We start from the raw sequence: 17,361 nt of genomic DNA, 5'->3' as shown, positions 1-17,361 counted from the left end.
TGAAAATACTCAAATATAACGGTGGTCAGGAATCAGGTTTTGGGTTCTGTACATTTTAACATTGAGAGCAATTTTTGAGACAGTCCAGGGTCCTGCCTTTATTTTATCTCCTCCCTGCCAAAAAAATCCTCCATCAACTACAAAAAACGTCAAAGAGACTATGGGAATAGCCTGAAAAATAGACAACAGCTATGGTATATTCCACCATATTTAACACAAGTTGGATCAAGTTGCAAAAGCAGGGTTCCCCTCTCCCTGCACACTAGAATCAAGCATTGCCCAATTGTTCTTGCTCCACCTTAAGCCACCAAATAACACAGGGAGAGATGGTTTTGATAGCTTGGTGGTAAAATCTCTCATAATTAACATTAAAGATGTTGAATCTTTTGCTTCAACACATCATTTAAATGCTGTAACCAAAGGCTATTCAGTGATGTTTGCTCCGGACAAAATGGTATTTAATAAAGTATAGAAAATAAATTGTTGCAAAATAGAGAAAGTATCAGATCCTCCTTTCTTTTCAGGTGTTGTGAAGGTTATGATTATTTAAAATTTCTTCTTCCATTTCAGTTTATCAGGAGCAGAGGCTTGAATGTGGCATTTATATTAAAAAATTCTGACCAATGAGGTCCTTGCTGTTATTCTGAATTGTAGATAAATTTATCAATTCATACAATTCTTACTTCAAAACATTTCTTCCCCTAAGTCTTTTGTTTGAGTTTTAGGACATTTTGAGAGTATCTTTCCTTTGACTGGAAAATGATTTATTTAATGTCATAAATTTTCTTGCCACACTACAAAATAGAAATGGGTAATTTATTATCAATATTCAGGCTTCAGCCTTCAAGGATAGAAAAAAAATTCCTTGCTATCCCAGACACATTTTATATAAAAAGTCTTCACTTGTACTTTTTAATTAAATCAGGTGTACTGCTCAGATGCATTGTGCACTACAGCTAATAATTTCATAAATTATTAAATTTTAAAAAGGAGTTTTATAATAGAAATTCCTTTTATGGACAGAAATAGCAAATGTTTTCAAGAAAAGAGAGTAAGCTTGAAGAGAGTTCATAGTAAAGACCAGGAGGACAAAAAAAGACAATTGATTTGAAAGAAGTGGTAATGAGTTTGAATGAAATATAAAGGAGGGGGTGGAACAAGGTGGTGACCTCAGAATAATTTCTCTAATGAGAAAATAAATTTTTTCAGCAATAAATTTACAAGGTAAGAAGGTTAAATAGTAATTTCCACAGCTGCTTGTAGTAATCAACATGTTAAAAAACCCATTATCATCTGAATAATCTGTTAGCCTTGGTTCGCAGGAAAAATCAGTTTCTGTGATTGCTGTGTGAGTCTTGGCATTAGTTTTTTGAAATTACTGACTGGGTTAATCCAAATTTGAAAGACCAGCAAGAGGTGTAAATCCTGCAAGTGCCAAAGATTGTGTGGATGGTGTGACAAAACTCATGCTTTCCACTGAGAAAAGCTCCAATTCAGCTCCTGCTGAACAGCATATAAGTGACTCAAATGTCCAGGCATGATTCCAGCAAATCCATACCCTGGGAAAAGGGGACAGTGGCAAGGGGAGAAATCATTATGGAGCTGGAATGCCTTAGTCCAGGTACTCAACATCCATTTGGCTCTTTTTTCGAAGGAAACTTGCCCACTGTTTCTCCAACTACTTCAGGAACTTCAGTTCCTGCCACGCTCCCCATGAATGACTGCACAGAGAAGGAGTTTGTCTGTCGAGCCTCTGGCCACTGCATCCAGATGATCCAGAGGTGTGATTTTAGACCTGACTGCTCTGATAAGTCTGATGAATCAGCTTGTGGTGAGTGGATCAAATCATATTCTTTACTACCTTACGAGTTTGTGGGTCTTAAACACATCGCTTTAGCAGCTCTATCTTATCTTTGCAATTTGGTATTGGCACCTAAATGTTATTTTAATGTGATTTTGCCCAGGAAAATTGTAACTTTTTACTATTAATATGTGTGATGTAATGCACTTTCAGCCTTCTGATTCAGACTCAATGTTTCAATTCAAGTTACTACTGAAGTGTGGCAGAGGAATGAGTCCTCACTGCCTTAATGATTGGTAACCATAGATGACAATTTTAAGTGAGCATAGTTTCTTAAATTGTTCACTAGTCCAGACTGGAAGAGATAAAAACTTTAGTATTTCATATTTGGGGTAGACATCTGGGACAACTGTATCCACTTCTTACCTACTTCAGTGAGTGTGGGTTTTGATTGCTTGTTTGGTTGTTGGGGTTTTTTTTAATACACAAAATTGTTTCAGCATCAGCAATAATTGTGAAATTCAGCCTACTTCACACAGAAGTGAGGTCCAGATTGTAAATCTCTGATAGTCTTACAAGAGCACTGTGAGGGGGACAATAGACAAGGTCCACACATGGTGCCCATAAAGATCTAAGACAATTGTTGATTGCTTCTGATTTGCAGCAGTTCACACTGTAGCATTTTAGAAGCTGTTAATTACTTCCTTTTGCCTCAAAGAAAAGTACTTGAAAGTACTACTCTACCAAAGCCAGTTAATGAGGGGAGAGACATCTAGAGACAGTGACCTCATCAGCCTTTGCAAGCAAAGCTATTGTCACTGAAAATGAAAACTCTGAATGCATTACACATTGTGAAGGGAATTCAATCACCTCTCTCAGGGCTGAGGGCTCAGTGAAGAAAAGTATCATTCACTCCCTATGTCTGTCTCTTATGTGGGAGTAACTGGAAGAAATGAATCTGATGTTTAAGTACCATTGAGCAGTTTCCTATAGTGTGAAAATACAACAGCCATTGAAATCTTTCCCTGAAACATAAATGCAGAGCTCTCTGAATACTCTCCCCTCAGAAATTTACATTATCTTATAAAATATCTTTTCCTTCTAAACAAGATAAGTACTGTGGAGAATACACCTTTACATATTTTCTCTGTCTGACCTCTCCCATCAGTAAGATGGGAATTTATCACTTAAATGACAGTGCTGGACTAGGACTTGAAAACATCCTGACTGAAACACAAATGTGGTCACAGGAAGGTGGTATCTTTCTCAGAGGCTCTTTAAATATAATATTTACAAAGCATGTTAAAAAGGGGACTAAGCATTTAATGCAAATCATCATTCTGAGGAAATATCATAAATGTTCATAAGGGCAACTCATGAGATCACACTGGCTGCAGTTTGCTTTCTTAGTGAAGCTATATAAGCTATAAATCAAAAGTCATTCTCTCTTTAGTCTACCCTTTTTAGCCTTCAAGGAAGAAACCATCAGGCACATTCTACCAAGAAACTGTGGTTTCTTCTTGCGACATCTTTAAATGGGTTTATGGGTTAAAATAAATTTTCGTTTCCCTTGCACAAGTCTTCACAGCATTCACTTAAATTTAAGTGTAATAATCTGTTCCAAAGTTCTGGAGAGTGACTAGACTCAACTTGGACCATGTGCTGGAAGATAAATATTCACAGCAGAAATTAAAAATAAAATTTGTTTTTCTACCCTAAGTAGGGTTAGTAGTGATCTCACTTTGTTTCTCAGGAAGACAAAACTCATTGGAAGGCAGCTACATATTTATTTAGTAAGACAACAATACAGTACTTGATACCGATACCAAATAGGTGCTTTTTTATGTAATTTTAAAGTTTTGTGAGGACTGCTTGAAATCTGGTTTGGTTTGGTTTTGTTTTTTGGTTGTTTTTTTGGAGTTATGGTCATGGACTTTGTAGATAATGTATGAGGATTTGCTAATGTCATCAGTCTACAGGACTGGAGGCAGAACCTTACAGCAGCTCACAGATCCTCAGCTGATGAATTTTACATGAATTTACATGTATAGTACATGACAGACTATTAGAATTACCTGAAAGCTGGTCAGAACTCACATGAAGATACATACTGAGATGCAAATGAATTGGTAGATTCCCAAAATTAGAATCTGTCCTATGGAGGAGAAAATACAAAATTCATGTTTTATCTGTAAGGGAAAAACTAGGCATGTTAGTAATGTGTCAGTGTTCGCATATACTACAAATTGAATCCTTTTTATTTTTATGTTGCTTGTTGGGTTGTAACATGAGTTAATGATTTTCAATTTTTATATAAACATGAGTAATTATTTTTAATCCCTAAAGTTAATGAAGCCTGTGACTTTGAAGATAAAGACCTGTGTGGATGGCATCAACCAGCCTTGGAACAGATGTCAGAAAATTATTCCATACTTACCACAAAGACATTCAAGTGGCAACTTGGAAGAGGAGCAATTCTCCATCCTGAGCAAGAAGAACACTGCCCATTAACTGATCATACTACGTGAGTACAGTTTTTCAGGTGCTTGAGTCTCTTCTAGAATGTGTGATCTTAACACATATAGATTGGCAAGGGGGGAAACTGCTCCATTTACAATATTGAAGCAGTTTACTGATTTATTAATGACATGTAATTAACTAACAATCAGTCAGTTAAGCAGGTATGCAGGATTAATACTACAGATGAATCAAACTAAAAAACCAAAGCATTAATAAAATTTTTAAACACCTGTCTATAAGCAACTCCCAAAAGTTTCAGTACCTCCCCATCCAGAGAAACAGGATGTATGGAGTACAAGCATGCTCCCCCTTAGGGGAAAACAGATTTGGAAGTCATGGCTGCTGCAGCTTTACCCTCCTTCCTGCACCCCAAACTGCCAGCCAGTAGCTGGCTGCAGGCTGTTGGCAGCATCCAGTGAGAGTGTTGCTCTGTCTGGGCTCTGCAGTGCTTGTGGCACCAGCAAGGTGACCTCTGGCCTGTCAAAACCAGGTGCTGGCCACTGCGCTTTGCACTGCAATGTCAATCCCTACTACTACACATTTTCATCCTACTTTTATACTTCTTTTCAAGCTGACTTCTCTTTTGAAAGCTGGTTTTGTAATTACAGTAATTTCACGAATACAAGCTGCACCATTTTGACTAAAATTTTGCTCCCACACCGGAAATGCGGCTTATACTCAGGAGCAGCTAATATGTGAATAATTTTCTGACATTTACAACTCCAGAAGTGCCAGCCAGGGTGCCGAGCCGAGCACCTGCCAGTAAAACCCAGGATTTCGCGATTGTTACAAATTGGTTACTGTGTTGCACGGTGGGTGGGGCCAGCTCAGAACCGGCAGCGTGGGAGGAGGGAGGGAGGCGGGGGAGTTCCCTACTTCAGGCGGGGGAGAGGCGGGGGGCTCTGTGCTGACATCCCCACGGTTCAGGGAGGAGGCGGGGGCTCTGTGCTGCCATCCCCGTGGCCCGTGGGGTTAGCAGGGGCTCCAGCCCCTGCCTACCGCGGCAGAAGCAGGCAGGCTCTCTCCCCGCCCTCCACTGCCGCGGCAGGAGCGGGGTTGCTCTGTCCCTGCTTGCTGCCGCCGCAGTGGGAGCGGGGGGTGCTCTGTCCCTGCCCGCCACATCGGGAGCAGGGGCTGCTCCATCCCCGCCTGCCACCACGGGGCAGCGCCGGGCCGGGGCGAGCGAGCCCAGAGGTGGCAGCCAGCCCCGAGCGGCCCTGCCGAGCAGCCCCGCCGAGCTGGGCCACCTGGCCCCGTCAGCAGCCCCGAGCGGGCCAAGTCTGCACAGCCTCAGCTGAGCCAGTAAACCCCGCCATGCTGTGGTTCTGTTACTAATTGGCAAGTTTGTTGCACGCAGGTCCTTGCTGCGAACGACAGAGCAGCTTATACTCAGGTGTGGCTTATTTATGGACAAAGAACGAAAAGTTTACCAACACCCAGAGATGTGGCTTATAGTCCGTGCGGCTTGTATTCGTGAAATTACTGTAATTTGGCACTGCCTAATTTAGTTCATTGTGGTTGTCTTCTTGATCAGTTTTAGGTGAATACCTTCTCAAATGGTCTTTATCCACACAGAAATGTATGCTCACTTTTCTACCTTACTAGCTATTGTTAGTTGTTGTTAGCTCTTGCTGCCAATTTTGTTATTGTTATTGATAGCTATTGCTCTTATCTCAGCAGTTTTGGCCAAGGGTGGGCAGTACAAGTTAACACAAAATGTCCTGTGAATTCTGCACTCATTTAATACTTAACTAATGCAGTTCAGAACTGCTCTAATTAGAGCTAACTTCAGTTTAGTTGGCATTTTTTAACAGTTCTTTACCATTTATCTGGTTAAAGATATAAGTTCATATTAAAATGTAAAATATTTCTATTCTCTCAGTGAAGATTTGTAAATTAATGTTGCATTCTAGATAGATTGTTTGAGGTGGTTACTAGCTCCTCTGAAGACACTCCTTTGATTTATCTCAAGGAGCAAAAATTAGCTTTTCTGCATGAACATTTTGTTTTAAATATGTAGGGGGGGTTTTATTTTTTTTAGTGAAGTAAGAAATGTGTGTTTAAAAAATACATCAATCTAATATATTCCAGTTAAAAATAACAGTAAGACTTATTGGAAAAGAAATCCCTATGGGTAACTAGCAAATGTATTGAGTACAAACAATTTTCAATTTTGTACAATTTCATTAATCCAATGTAATTACTCTGAACAGAAAAATACTTGCCTGGTTCTAGAGACATGTGCAGACAGTCTTTAAATTAGGACCACTTCAACAAAGTCTTTGCTATATTGCTACTAGTTTTAAATGACATTATTTTGCATTTACTCAGCTTGAATTTCTATCACTATTAAAGAGTAAGCTCAATATGTTATTTCCACTGTGTACTTCATTAAAATTACTGTATTTTTACAAAAATCCCAAAACAATACCAAACCCACAAAAAATCATTCAACAATAGCAAAGAATTGCAATGCTGTCTAGTTGTTTCTAGGTCTATACAATATATATGAAAAGGAAGTGCATTCCATAAAAAGAGCAGCAGTTTGCAATAAATTAGCTGTCAAATCTTTCATTGACTGTTCTTTAATTGTTTTATATTAGCCAATACCTGCCCTTATGTGTCCTTAATAAATCCTTTCACAACCTTTTCACTACAGGTTTGCATTGGCACAGTGATACATGGAATTGTTTTACTGGTTTTCCACAATTTTTCAGGGTTTAATGCAGTATATAGAAAAGGACGGATGAAAAGAGAAAGTAAATGATCCATAGGGATTGCAGTTTTCAGGCAACTCTCTCATGCATTCCTCTTGTGATGTTTCACATGAGCTGCAGTTTGGTTCTATGGTTTCCCCCTTCCTTTTGTTTATTGGCCTATGGAGAAGCACAGAAAATAGATGCTTCCAAATTACCACAGGAGATGCAGAACAGCAGTTCTGTTGAATTAAAACCCTGCAACATTTAGCTTTATTTTCTCATCTATTTCCCCCAAATTTCCACTAGTTAGATGAGGCAAGCTGTGTTACTGTAATCTTGTATGTTTGCAAATTAAAATAAAATATGCAGCACTATGTATAGAAATGTTTGGATTCATCCTGATGCAAGAGTAGTTGGCAGTGCAGCTTACAAATATTTCAGCAAAAATACCTGTGAATACTTGGAGTCAAACCATCTGCTTCCCCAAAATAAGTACTTGGGCTAGCCCCATGTAAGCTGGTGAATTGTGAGGTGGAGGTGTGAGTCTTTGAAGCTGTAATTACATTAATTAAGTGAAAGTAATTACTTTGCAAATAGAGGGAACAGCTTGTATGTGTATATAGAAACCAAGGCTGGAGGAATAGAAGGAATTATGGGAATTTGCCATTGGAGCCTGGCCTGAGCTAGATAGTCCCTGGCTGGAGCTGGAGAAAGTCTGTTGTGTTGTGCAAAGGGCTGGGCAACCTTGGCATTGAGCACTGAAAGGAGCCCTACTCATACACGAATGTGGAGCTCCTGTGGCATCTTCCTGCACTTTGCAAATGGAATTCTCTATTGCAATCAGGTTTCTGAAAGCTACAATAAAAGAATCAGTTTGTGTAGGCTTAAACAAGTGTATTAAATTGACACCAGCAAATGGATAAGTCTTTTCGTTTATTTCCTTGTTAAAGGATCTGGTTAGTATGTAGCAAATTCTTTGACATTATTAATGATATTTGAGTACAACTGTTAATTGAAAACTTTGTAGTCATTTAATTGATAATTCATGCATCAAATCTAATAAATCAAAACAAAATAGATCAAGAGATAAAACTCTAAGCTGACATGATAATTATTGCTATATAAATAGTTTGCCTGATAAATGTATTTTAATACATCTGTCTTTCTTTTATGTCTGCTTTTCAATGATTTTCAGAATTCAGGATGGGAAAGTTAGGCAAAATTAAATGTTTTAAATAATATACTTAAGCCCAGCAGTTTTTTCAGTAGTCTAGAAATGTTTTAAATTTGAGAATCTAAGAACTTCAAAAAAGGAGAAAAAATTATGAAGTATTGTGTGTGTGGTTTTTCTTTTTTGCTTGGGTTTTTTTCTGTTTGTTTGTTGGTTGTTGGGTTGCTTTTCCTTGTATGTCCAACTTAAATAATACCAACTACTTTTAAGAATAAGCTAATGGCCAGATGCGGGATGTTGTCAAATTTTTTCATTACAAGCAATCAAAATTTAAACTTCACTGTGTACAAAGAAAGAGAATATACCCAAAGCCTTTTTTTCCTCTTATGTTAGGATGCCAGAGCATGGAATTAATGTCATAATGAAAATAAATTAAACTGTGAAGACTCAAATAATTTTGTGTGGGAAAACTTTGCCAGCTCATTTTCTTTCTGGAATTCATATTTATTACATAAAACAAGGAATCAAAATTTTATGTGATACACTTGAAGCATGGTCAGAGATAGAAATTTTCTTTTGGAATTTTGACTTTTAGGACCCAATACAAAATATACTACATTTTTATTTAGCACAAGAATTCTGGTGGCTTTATTTCGACCACCTTTCTGATGTCAGTGGCCAATTACAGGTTTCAGTATCATTTATGTTTTGGTGTGTTAAGTAACTTTGGTTCCATTCAGTTTGAATTAATCACTGAACCTCAATTCTGTGTATTTATGACAAAGTTAAGATGCTCAAGATAGAATTTTTTTTCTCTAGAACTATGCAAAGAACTTGATCAGTTGGCATTCAGCATTTTTCAAACAGCTGTGAACACGAATAGAGGTTGTCTTCTACAACAGCAAATAGCTCTGTGACATCCTTTTAGAAAGCTATCTTCCAAAAATTTATGTCTGCTTTATTATGACATGATAATCTTATTACATTTTTTTGTTCCTGAATGTATTAAGTCTTAATATTAAATGTTAATGGATGTGGGATGTTACTAGGGGAAAAAAAGCTTTCAAATCATAATAAGAGAACTTACTCTTTTTTGGAATAACCAATTGGAAATTGATATGACACATATGGCTGTAAGTGAAAATGCGCATTCCTAACAACTCTTTGCTCTCATTTTAATTTATTTCTAATCTATACAGAAATGCTTAAATTTAATTCAAGGAAAGCAGGAAAGCCTTCCTTTTTTTTTCTTTTTTTTTTTTCCTTCTAGTTGTTAGATATAGATTTCAGTTACTGACTATTTGGGACCTATTAGAATTTAAATGGTTGGTTGGAAGTGTTCAGCAGAGAAAATCTTTCACTGATGTGTAGAATTAATTAAATTATTGGAGTTCTTATTCTTCTTTTAAGAATATAGGAAATTACACATTTGATAACATTTTAGTTTTGAATATAGATTCTTTTTCTGAAACAATATCCTCACAGCTGCAATAATCTTTATTCAGGGAAGAAATTTTTGGAAGTCTATGAATATGTTATATGTCAAACTGCAAGAGGTATGTGATGGTTTTGTTCACATGTTATGATCTATAATAACCCATCCTGTATTATATACAGAAGGATAAATAGTCAAAGAGTTTCTGGTGCAGACACTGAATATCTAGCAAGTATGGATACAAAAGAAACAAGATTTTTTTCATTCTCCTTCTTTCTCACCATAAATCCTCTCATGCTTCCTAAAGATATGTGCCCCATCACATTTCTTTCAGATTCACAGTCACTATAGACCTTAAGTAAAACCTTGGCACTGTCCATCTCGAGTACCCTCGCCTTCCTGCATCACCTGTGGCCTTCTGGCTGAGCTCACCAGCATAATGAGCAGTGCATTGAGATGCTGTTACTGAGCACATAAAGGGGTGATAAATTTCTTCTTGAATGTATGCTTGAATATTAAGTTGTCTTTCACTTCCGAATTCTTGTGGGATTTTTTGTGATTTCTTCAGGCAGGTACAATGTTGAGGGAAATGTAAGGGTTTGCTTTTTTTTTCCTTAACAGAAGGCTTCTTCTTTATGTATATATATTTCTATAACACTTTTTGTAATATTTTTAAGTTTTTTCTACCTACCTTTCAGCAGTTCCCAACCTTAAAGGCAAATTTCAAGTAAAAGGCACAACATGCACTTGGCTTCTCCGTTTTATACTTAATATTGAGGTTACATTGGACTCCATAGGAATACACAAAGATTAACCTGTCCTCGTGTCTTTGCCTGTTTCCTTTGGAATATTGTAATAACGAATTTTGAATGCTATGTATTTGTATTGCAACTTTTGTTGCTAGAAAATATAACAAGTTTTCTTTTAATACCTTCTTAAATTTTACCAGAACTGTCATGTCATCTGGTTTTGACACTAAGAAACAACAATTAATAGGAATCAGCGGAAAATGAAGTTAGCATGATGGAAAGGCCAAAGTATCACGGTTTGCAACCACCTTGTGTCAAATATATAAGGCATTAAAATATTACTATTTTCTGATGACAGGACAAGAAAAAAAATGACAAAACCATAAATATTTTCTCATAAATATATTTTTTAGGAATTAAAAGGTAGAATTTAACACCTTATTAGCTATTTTTTTTCTCAGAAATCTTGTGATGAAAGGTTTTTGGCTAGGAAATCATAGCTAATTTAAAACTAAGAAAACTACAAATACATCAAATTTAGCAAAGCTTCTGCCTGCTGGTTTTTCTTTGGGAGAAAAAAGCTAGAGAAGAAAGTGATTCCCCACAACCCCTGTACCCTGATAAAGGATGCAGAGGATGTGGAAAATGCAAAATGAAGCCACTGTCCTGACAGATTCAAACCATCAGATTGAGCTTTGGTGGCCCACATTTTCCTGATGTGTCCAAAATCCCACAGTCAAGAGAGTGCTTGCTTCTTTTGAGGATCATCTAGTGCCCTACTGGGTTATCTCAACCATTGTTTCGCTCTTTTCTCTGCAGAAAGCCATCAGTTCTAATAGCAGGTCACTCACCTGACAGATCCCAGACAAGAGTGCTGGAGAACTGAATAATAACACTTGCAATGCATAATAGGTGCAGCAGGTGTGGGGCTCTGATTTGCTGTTTAGATACTGTACAGTGCTTATGGACACATCAGGACAAATGGAAGTGCTGCAGAGGCTGCTGCTTTCTGACTTTTGAAATTTGATATGGTGTGCTGATCATTGGGATACTTATAACTCTAAGGAAACTAAAATATCTCTCCCCAGTTTATGTTTTCTCTTTGTTTTTCTCATAATTGTTGAAATCTGGAAGGAAATCAGGGCTTTCTAGTGAAAAGGAGTTGTTTGTTTTCTAATCAAGTTTAATTTTCAGTCCTAAAGAAAAATAATGAGTAAAGTCTTATAAGTCCATTTAAGTGTTTAGTCAGGGATTCTCAAACAATTAGTAGAAGATACATAGATGAGTTAATTAAAAATAAAGAGATGTCCAAAACTTTATTAAATAAGAGCTTGGACTTGATGTACAAGAAAGCTCATCTGAGTAGGTTTTGATCCTCTTTCAGACAGTTGCAACAATAGACAATTAGTACTGTGAAATGTATAATTCACTGCATGAGACATGACTTAACACAGCCAGATTTAAGATGGGTCTTAAATTTTTGATAGGTCTTCAACTTTTCTTAACTCACCTAATCTTTCCCAAATTTTTATGCTCAGTTCACTGTGTTCTTTTGAATGCCTTGAAGGGGGAAATAGCATGAAGATTCTTCTATGAATGTCCATTCTTTGCCAACTACAGTTTAAAAGATATTTGAAATATTAAGCTATTAACTAAGACAAGTATGCAGTTGCTTATGTAGAAAATTTATATCCATTAAAATGTTGTGATTTTCCCTCTGAAATTAATTAGGATTTTTGGACTGGCACAGGAGTGTCTTTGTATAGGGAATGCTTGTACTACAGAGGTAAAATTAATTATTTTCAAAGGGTAAATATCAAGATTTTAATAACACTTAGTGTAGCTGCCAACTAAGAGGTTTTCCATGGGTTGGTTTTCTAAATTGGCATGAGCTCTTGCAGTTACTGGCAGGGGAGCCTGCCTGTATTCTGCTGAATTTCAGCACTTACATAAGATCTATGCTGAAAGCTAGATTTATTCACTGTTATATATGTTGAAAAATACCTTGTTTTAAACTTGTTAACATCAACTTCTTGAGGTCTCATTTTTAAAAACCCCAAAAACAACTCCAGGGAGTCTTTTCATGGAATAGGAAAGAAATTAATTTAAGGATGGGTCAGTTGATTAACTCTCACAATGAAGAAAGTTACCTTCTCTGAAAATCACTTAAAAAACAAAGGTTGGGGGTGAAGACAAGAACATCATCTGGCAGAGTGAGAGAAAATGCTAATTTATGTTTATGGAAAGCTTTGGAATAGCTTGTCACTGAATATTTCTTATGAGGTTAAAATAAAAGTGGGCCAGCTTTACTTTACTTTCAAAGTCATAGCTTGACAACATGTGCAGATGATTTCATGTACCTTAATTGGCTCTGCTAATAAATTTGCAGAAGGTATGGACCCTCTAGCATTTGAAATTTCTGCAAACAGAATGATTACTTATTTCTTTCTTCAAACTCTTTCCCTTGCATATCATGCAAATCTCTGGAAATTTCATGTAGGCTTCTATACCAGGCAGCTTAAGAATTCAAGATAGGGAAATTACTTTTTCTGTGAGCAAACACTATTTTCACTAGAAGAAAACTTTCTTTTTAAATATGGATATGTCACAAGTACATTAGTCTTGTAGTCATAGGTGTAAAAACTTCTATGATAGGAGTGAGAGTCAAACAAGGATGCTCTACACATACTTACCCATCCCCTTGTGATCCCTCCATTTCCCATTGCTTGCCCACACAACCTTAATAATTCTTGTCATCACATACCAGCACTGTGTTTAATGGCTAGCACTGTAAAGTGCTTCATACAGGGGGACTTTCATCTACTTTTAAATGTGATATTATAGCAAACACTGAAACGAGGTCAAAAAAGTTGCAATGACATGTGTCTTAGGCTGTGCTGTGGGACAGTAGTATCTAGGCGTAGATGTGATCTTTGGCCTGCCTGTGTCTGACAACACACCAACGAGAGATGGACGACTGAACTCCATCGTAGTCCTGATTGTACCTTGCTGCTGTTTCAAACTAATCTCACTGCCAGGCATGGATGTAATACTGAATACTCTGGAAAGTGTGAGATCTGTAAGTGCTGCTGCTCTCCAGAGCTTTTTATCATTCTGCTTCTTACAAGTCCTTTTGAATGCTATTGTAAATACAGTGCCAACACCCTTGGGCCACTGAATGCATGAATTCCCAGAAGCAAAGTAAATTCTGAATTTTTCAATATTTTTGCAAACCTTAAGAGAACTCTATCCTCTTTTACCTTCAAGCAAGACTCTGATAAAATACCCAGCACCAAAGCAAAAAAAGAAACCTAAAATTGCTACCTTGAAATAACAGCTTTCTTCAGCAGAAAGGAGGAAAATAAATGAGTTGTCCAAATGCATATTTCTTGAAAGAATTGTAACTACGCATTTTCAAAGTTTTCGACTATTACTTAGAGTACAAGCAGTTTATTTGGAGAATGTTTTAATACTTAGGCTAAAGGATGAAGTAAATGCATTAATTGTAAAGATGTCTGAGTTGCCAGGATTCAGTGATAAAAGAAAACATCAGCAGCAATTCTCTCATCTGCCTTTTCATGAAAAGAAAAATAAGATTGTGATGAAGATCCTGCTTTCCATAGTTCCTAAGGATTCTGCCCAGATGAACTTTGGTCCCTGCTATGTTTATGGGCAGTTTTCAGTGATCTCACATGTAACATATCTGATCTATGAAAAATGAAGACCTGTCCCATTAAAATGTTGCCTTTTTGATTGGTTGGTGGGCTGGTTAGCTGTTTTGGTTTTTTGTGGTTTGTTTTTTTTTTTCTGGTGTGACACACGGGGAGGTAGAAGCAGCAGTCCAGATAACAAATAGTCTCTGTGAGGATTTGAAGGCCTGTTTCTGAACCTATACCAGCAAATTCCTTACTCTTCCCATTATGCAGGATTTTCAGTCTGTGAAGAGCCTGATGTCACAACATCTCTGAGCATATTGTGTTTCTCTTGGCAGTGCTTGCTGGGTAGTGTCATTGTCTTCTCACAGCTGTAGTGATGCAACTTTACAGAGTGGCTGCTCAAACTTGGCCAATCAGGAAAACAAGAAGGAAAGGGAAAACTAATACCAGCACCTATTTAAAAACATGGGTTCCATTGTCAGGTTTGTAAGCACTTGCTGGATAGAGTCTTTTGAAAAGTACTGAGTGTGAAGCACTTCTGTTGGAGAGAAGAGAAATTTATCTTTGGCTAACAGCTGCATCTTATTTTGGGAAGTAGGGTTTTTAGGGGCTAAATCTTAAATACCTAAAACACTAAAACTGCACTTCTGGTCTCCCTGTACACTCAGAGTCTGATGCTTACTTCAAAGACACTTCAACTTTCCCAGTAGCTCAGAAGACAAAATTTCATCAGATATCTTGGGTTTTTCTGCTTTAAGCCAGGATCAAACCCTCTAAATTCCCCGAGGAAAGAGGGTAGTAGGGAAAGCCAGAGTCCCTCTAGCTCACATCTACATGATCCTGTGGGTTGACTTCAGCTTTTTTTTTTTTTTTTTCCCATCTCTGATATAAAAATACTAGCTGCATTTGCAAGGCGTTTTTTTGGATTCTGGCTACACACACTAAGATTCATCCAGATACACAGACATCAGATGCTATCTAAGGAGCTATTGCAATCTTAAATTAAATATGATGAAATGTTTTGTTTTAATAAATTTTAACCCTTTTTCCCTGAGCAGGAGCACTGAAGAAGGCTGGTATCTCTTTGCAGACAGCTCAAATGGAGAATTTGGCCACACAGCTGACATTGCTACCCCAGTCATCTCCCTTACAGGGCCCAGATGCAAAATAATTTTCTGGAACTACATGAATGGTTCAACAATAGGTTCTCTGGAGGTATGGAGATGCTCTTTATTTTGTTTTGTTTTGTTTTTCTGCATGAAATTACTGTGAGAAAATTTATGCCTTCTCTTTTAGTTTCAATAATTCCCAGACTGCTAATAAATGAAAATTAACAATTGCGAGCACTCTACTGCTCTCAGCATGTTATGATGTGAAGGAAGCTCAAATAGACCGGAGAAATTATAAATTTCTACAACTACCAAAAATTGTGACTGTTATAGACATACCATGGTTGGAACTTTCATACAAGGAAAAGTTTTGTATCACACAGTATCATCTGACACTGAAAAGGAGATCAATATCAAAGAGATATTTGAACATCAAGGTCTTTTGCTAACGTGGGAGCATGAAAAAAAAGTAGTTGCATCAAAATTTGACATGGAATCTTGAAGGAAGAGTTTATTCCTTGAAAATCTGAACGTATCACTTTCAGAGATAGATTATATTCATATAAATAGCATTAAGCTCTTTCTGTGGCATATAAGCAACGAATTTGCTTTCCCATACCCTTTCCTTCGTTCCAGTTAAAATAAAAGCACTTCTGTAAAGGAAATTTGACTCATTAGCAGCTTGTAGATAAAATGAGTCACTGCAGAGAGAAATTAATAAACAGCAACATTGTTCTAAAGAATTATTTTTGCCACACAGCTTATAATAGGATTTCCCAAGAATGTTATGGAATACCTACAGCATCAGGAAGGGATTGATAAAGCACTCATATAAGTTACCCAGTCACCTGTGCACTGGGTTTCATATTGGATGTGGGCAGTGCATGAGGATTTAAATATACAAATAAATTCTCACTAGCCCAGTTACTCAGAACAACAAATTATAATAAAAGGTAGCAGCTGTTTTGAAAACAAAACTAATATTTGTGTTGACATTAAAAATGTAATCTGGGATGTGGTGAACCATGTGGCATGTATGTACCTTGCTAAAATTTAGTGGAAGCACATTCTATGCTTTCTTAGATTTTTTCCTAAACAATTTTTAAAAATATTGATAAATTTCTCCCAACTAGATAAAGATCTTGCTAGGCTGTTTGGCAAGTGGTCAAATATTAATTAATCGGAATCAGCGGGAAATCGGAAGATAAAGATAGTTCATCCTCAGTTTTAAGGCTTGGGACCAATTAATGTGCTTTGGGACTTCTTTGCATACTCCAGGGTCCAGGCTTCTTTACAGTGTAAGAGCCCATGTTAGTTGGAACTATGTTCAAAGAGTGTTTTGTAGAAATCTCACAGCAAATTCTATGGGGCCATGCCCAGTGTTACCAGCACAAAAGCCAAATATGTATAATATAGATTTTTTTCTCAGTTTCAACACTGATTACAATTTCCCTCTATTCTTTAACTGATTCTTTCTCACCTCAAACTTATTTCATTTTAAGAGGTACCAAAGAAAATCATTAAACCTTTGCACACTGTTAATAATTACCTGGTTTCAATTGTATGATTAATCAATTAATAATGGGTGTAAGAATAACTCAATATGAAATGATGTGGATGATTTCTCCTTATTTATATAAAGAAGGTTCTAAGTATTGTATGAATGGGAGTATTTTCTGTGCTTAAAAGACCTCTTATCCATATCTTCCCCCAAGACTGCCATATTTTTTTTCAACTTTACTTGTAAGTCTGCATCCATACCATTAAATATCATGTAGGATTGCTGAAGATTTTCCTGCCTTTTGCATGAATGGCTACCTTCCTGTGTTTCTATTGCTTCCTTAATCATTGATTTACTGTCACTTTCCTGAGCAGCCTCAGTTTGATTATTTGTTGGAACCTTTTTTATTTAGTTTCTATACTTTGACTTGGCATGGGTAATTCTACCAAAGTATTAGATGTGCTTTTTTGCAATATATTTGAAATGCATAGAGGTTCAGAGTACATTAAGGTACAGGGAAGCCTTAGGTTTTAATAGCATGGAAATTAATAGCCATATTTTACTCTAAAGTTTTAACCTTTATCATGATATGATAGAAAATATGACTTTATGATGAAGGAATTGGATATATACTAGAGTAGCTAATTTATAATATGTAAAAACGTGTGTGTGTAGTCCCACACATATCTATCTTCATATATTGTTTGTATTTGAGAATCA

General features: G+C 36.8%; 1 protein-coding gene across 1 annotated transcript in view; it reads left to right on the top strand.

Annotated features, from left to right (window-relative positions):
- MALRD1 (MAM and LDL receptor class A domain containing 1) overlaps nt 1-17,361 on the top strand; it is a 245,179-nt gene that overhangs the window by 78,928 nt on the left and 148,890 nt on the right. Inside the window, exons 19-21 of the mRNA XM_033071306.1 lie at nt 1,655-1,831; nt 4,148-4,325; nt 15,090-15,246. Coding sequence (XP_032927197.1) covers nt 1,655-1,831; nt 4,148-4,325; nt 15,090-15,246 — 512 coding nt within the window. The remainder of the gene's footprint in view (nt 1-1,654; nt 1,832-4,147; nt 4,326-15,089; nt 15,247-17,361) is intronic.

Source organism: Catharus ustulatus, chromosome 1 (assembly GCF_009819885.2).
Source record: "Catharus ustulatus isolate bCatUst1 chromosome 1, bCatUst1.pri.v2, whole genome shotgun sequence".
Classification (NCBI taxonomy): domain Eukaryota; kingdom Metazoa; phylum Chordata; class Aves; order Passeriformes; family Turdidae; genus Catharus; species Catharus ustulatus.
The sequence above is the reverse complement of the archived record's forward strand: the minus strand, read 5'-3'. Positions and strand labels throughout refer to the sequence as shown.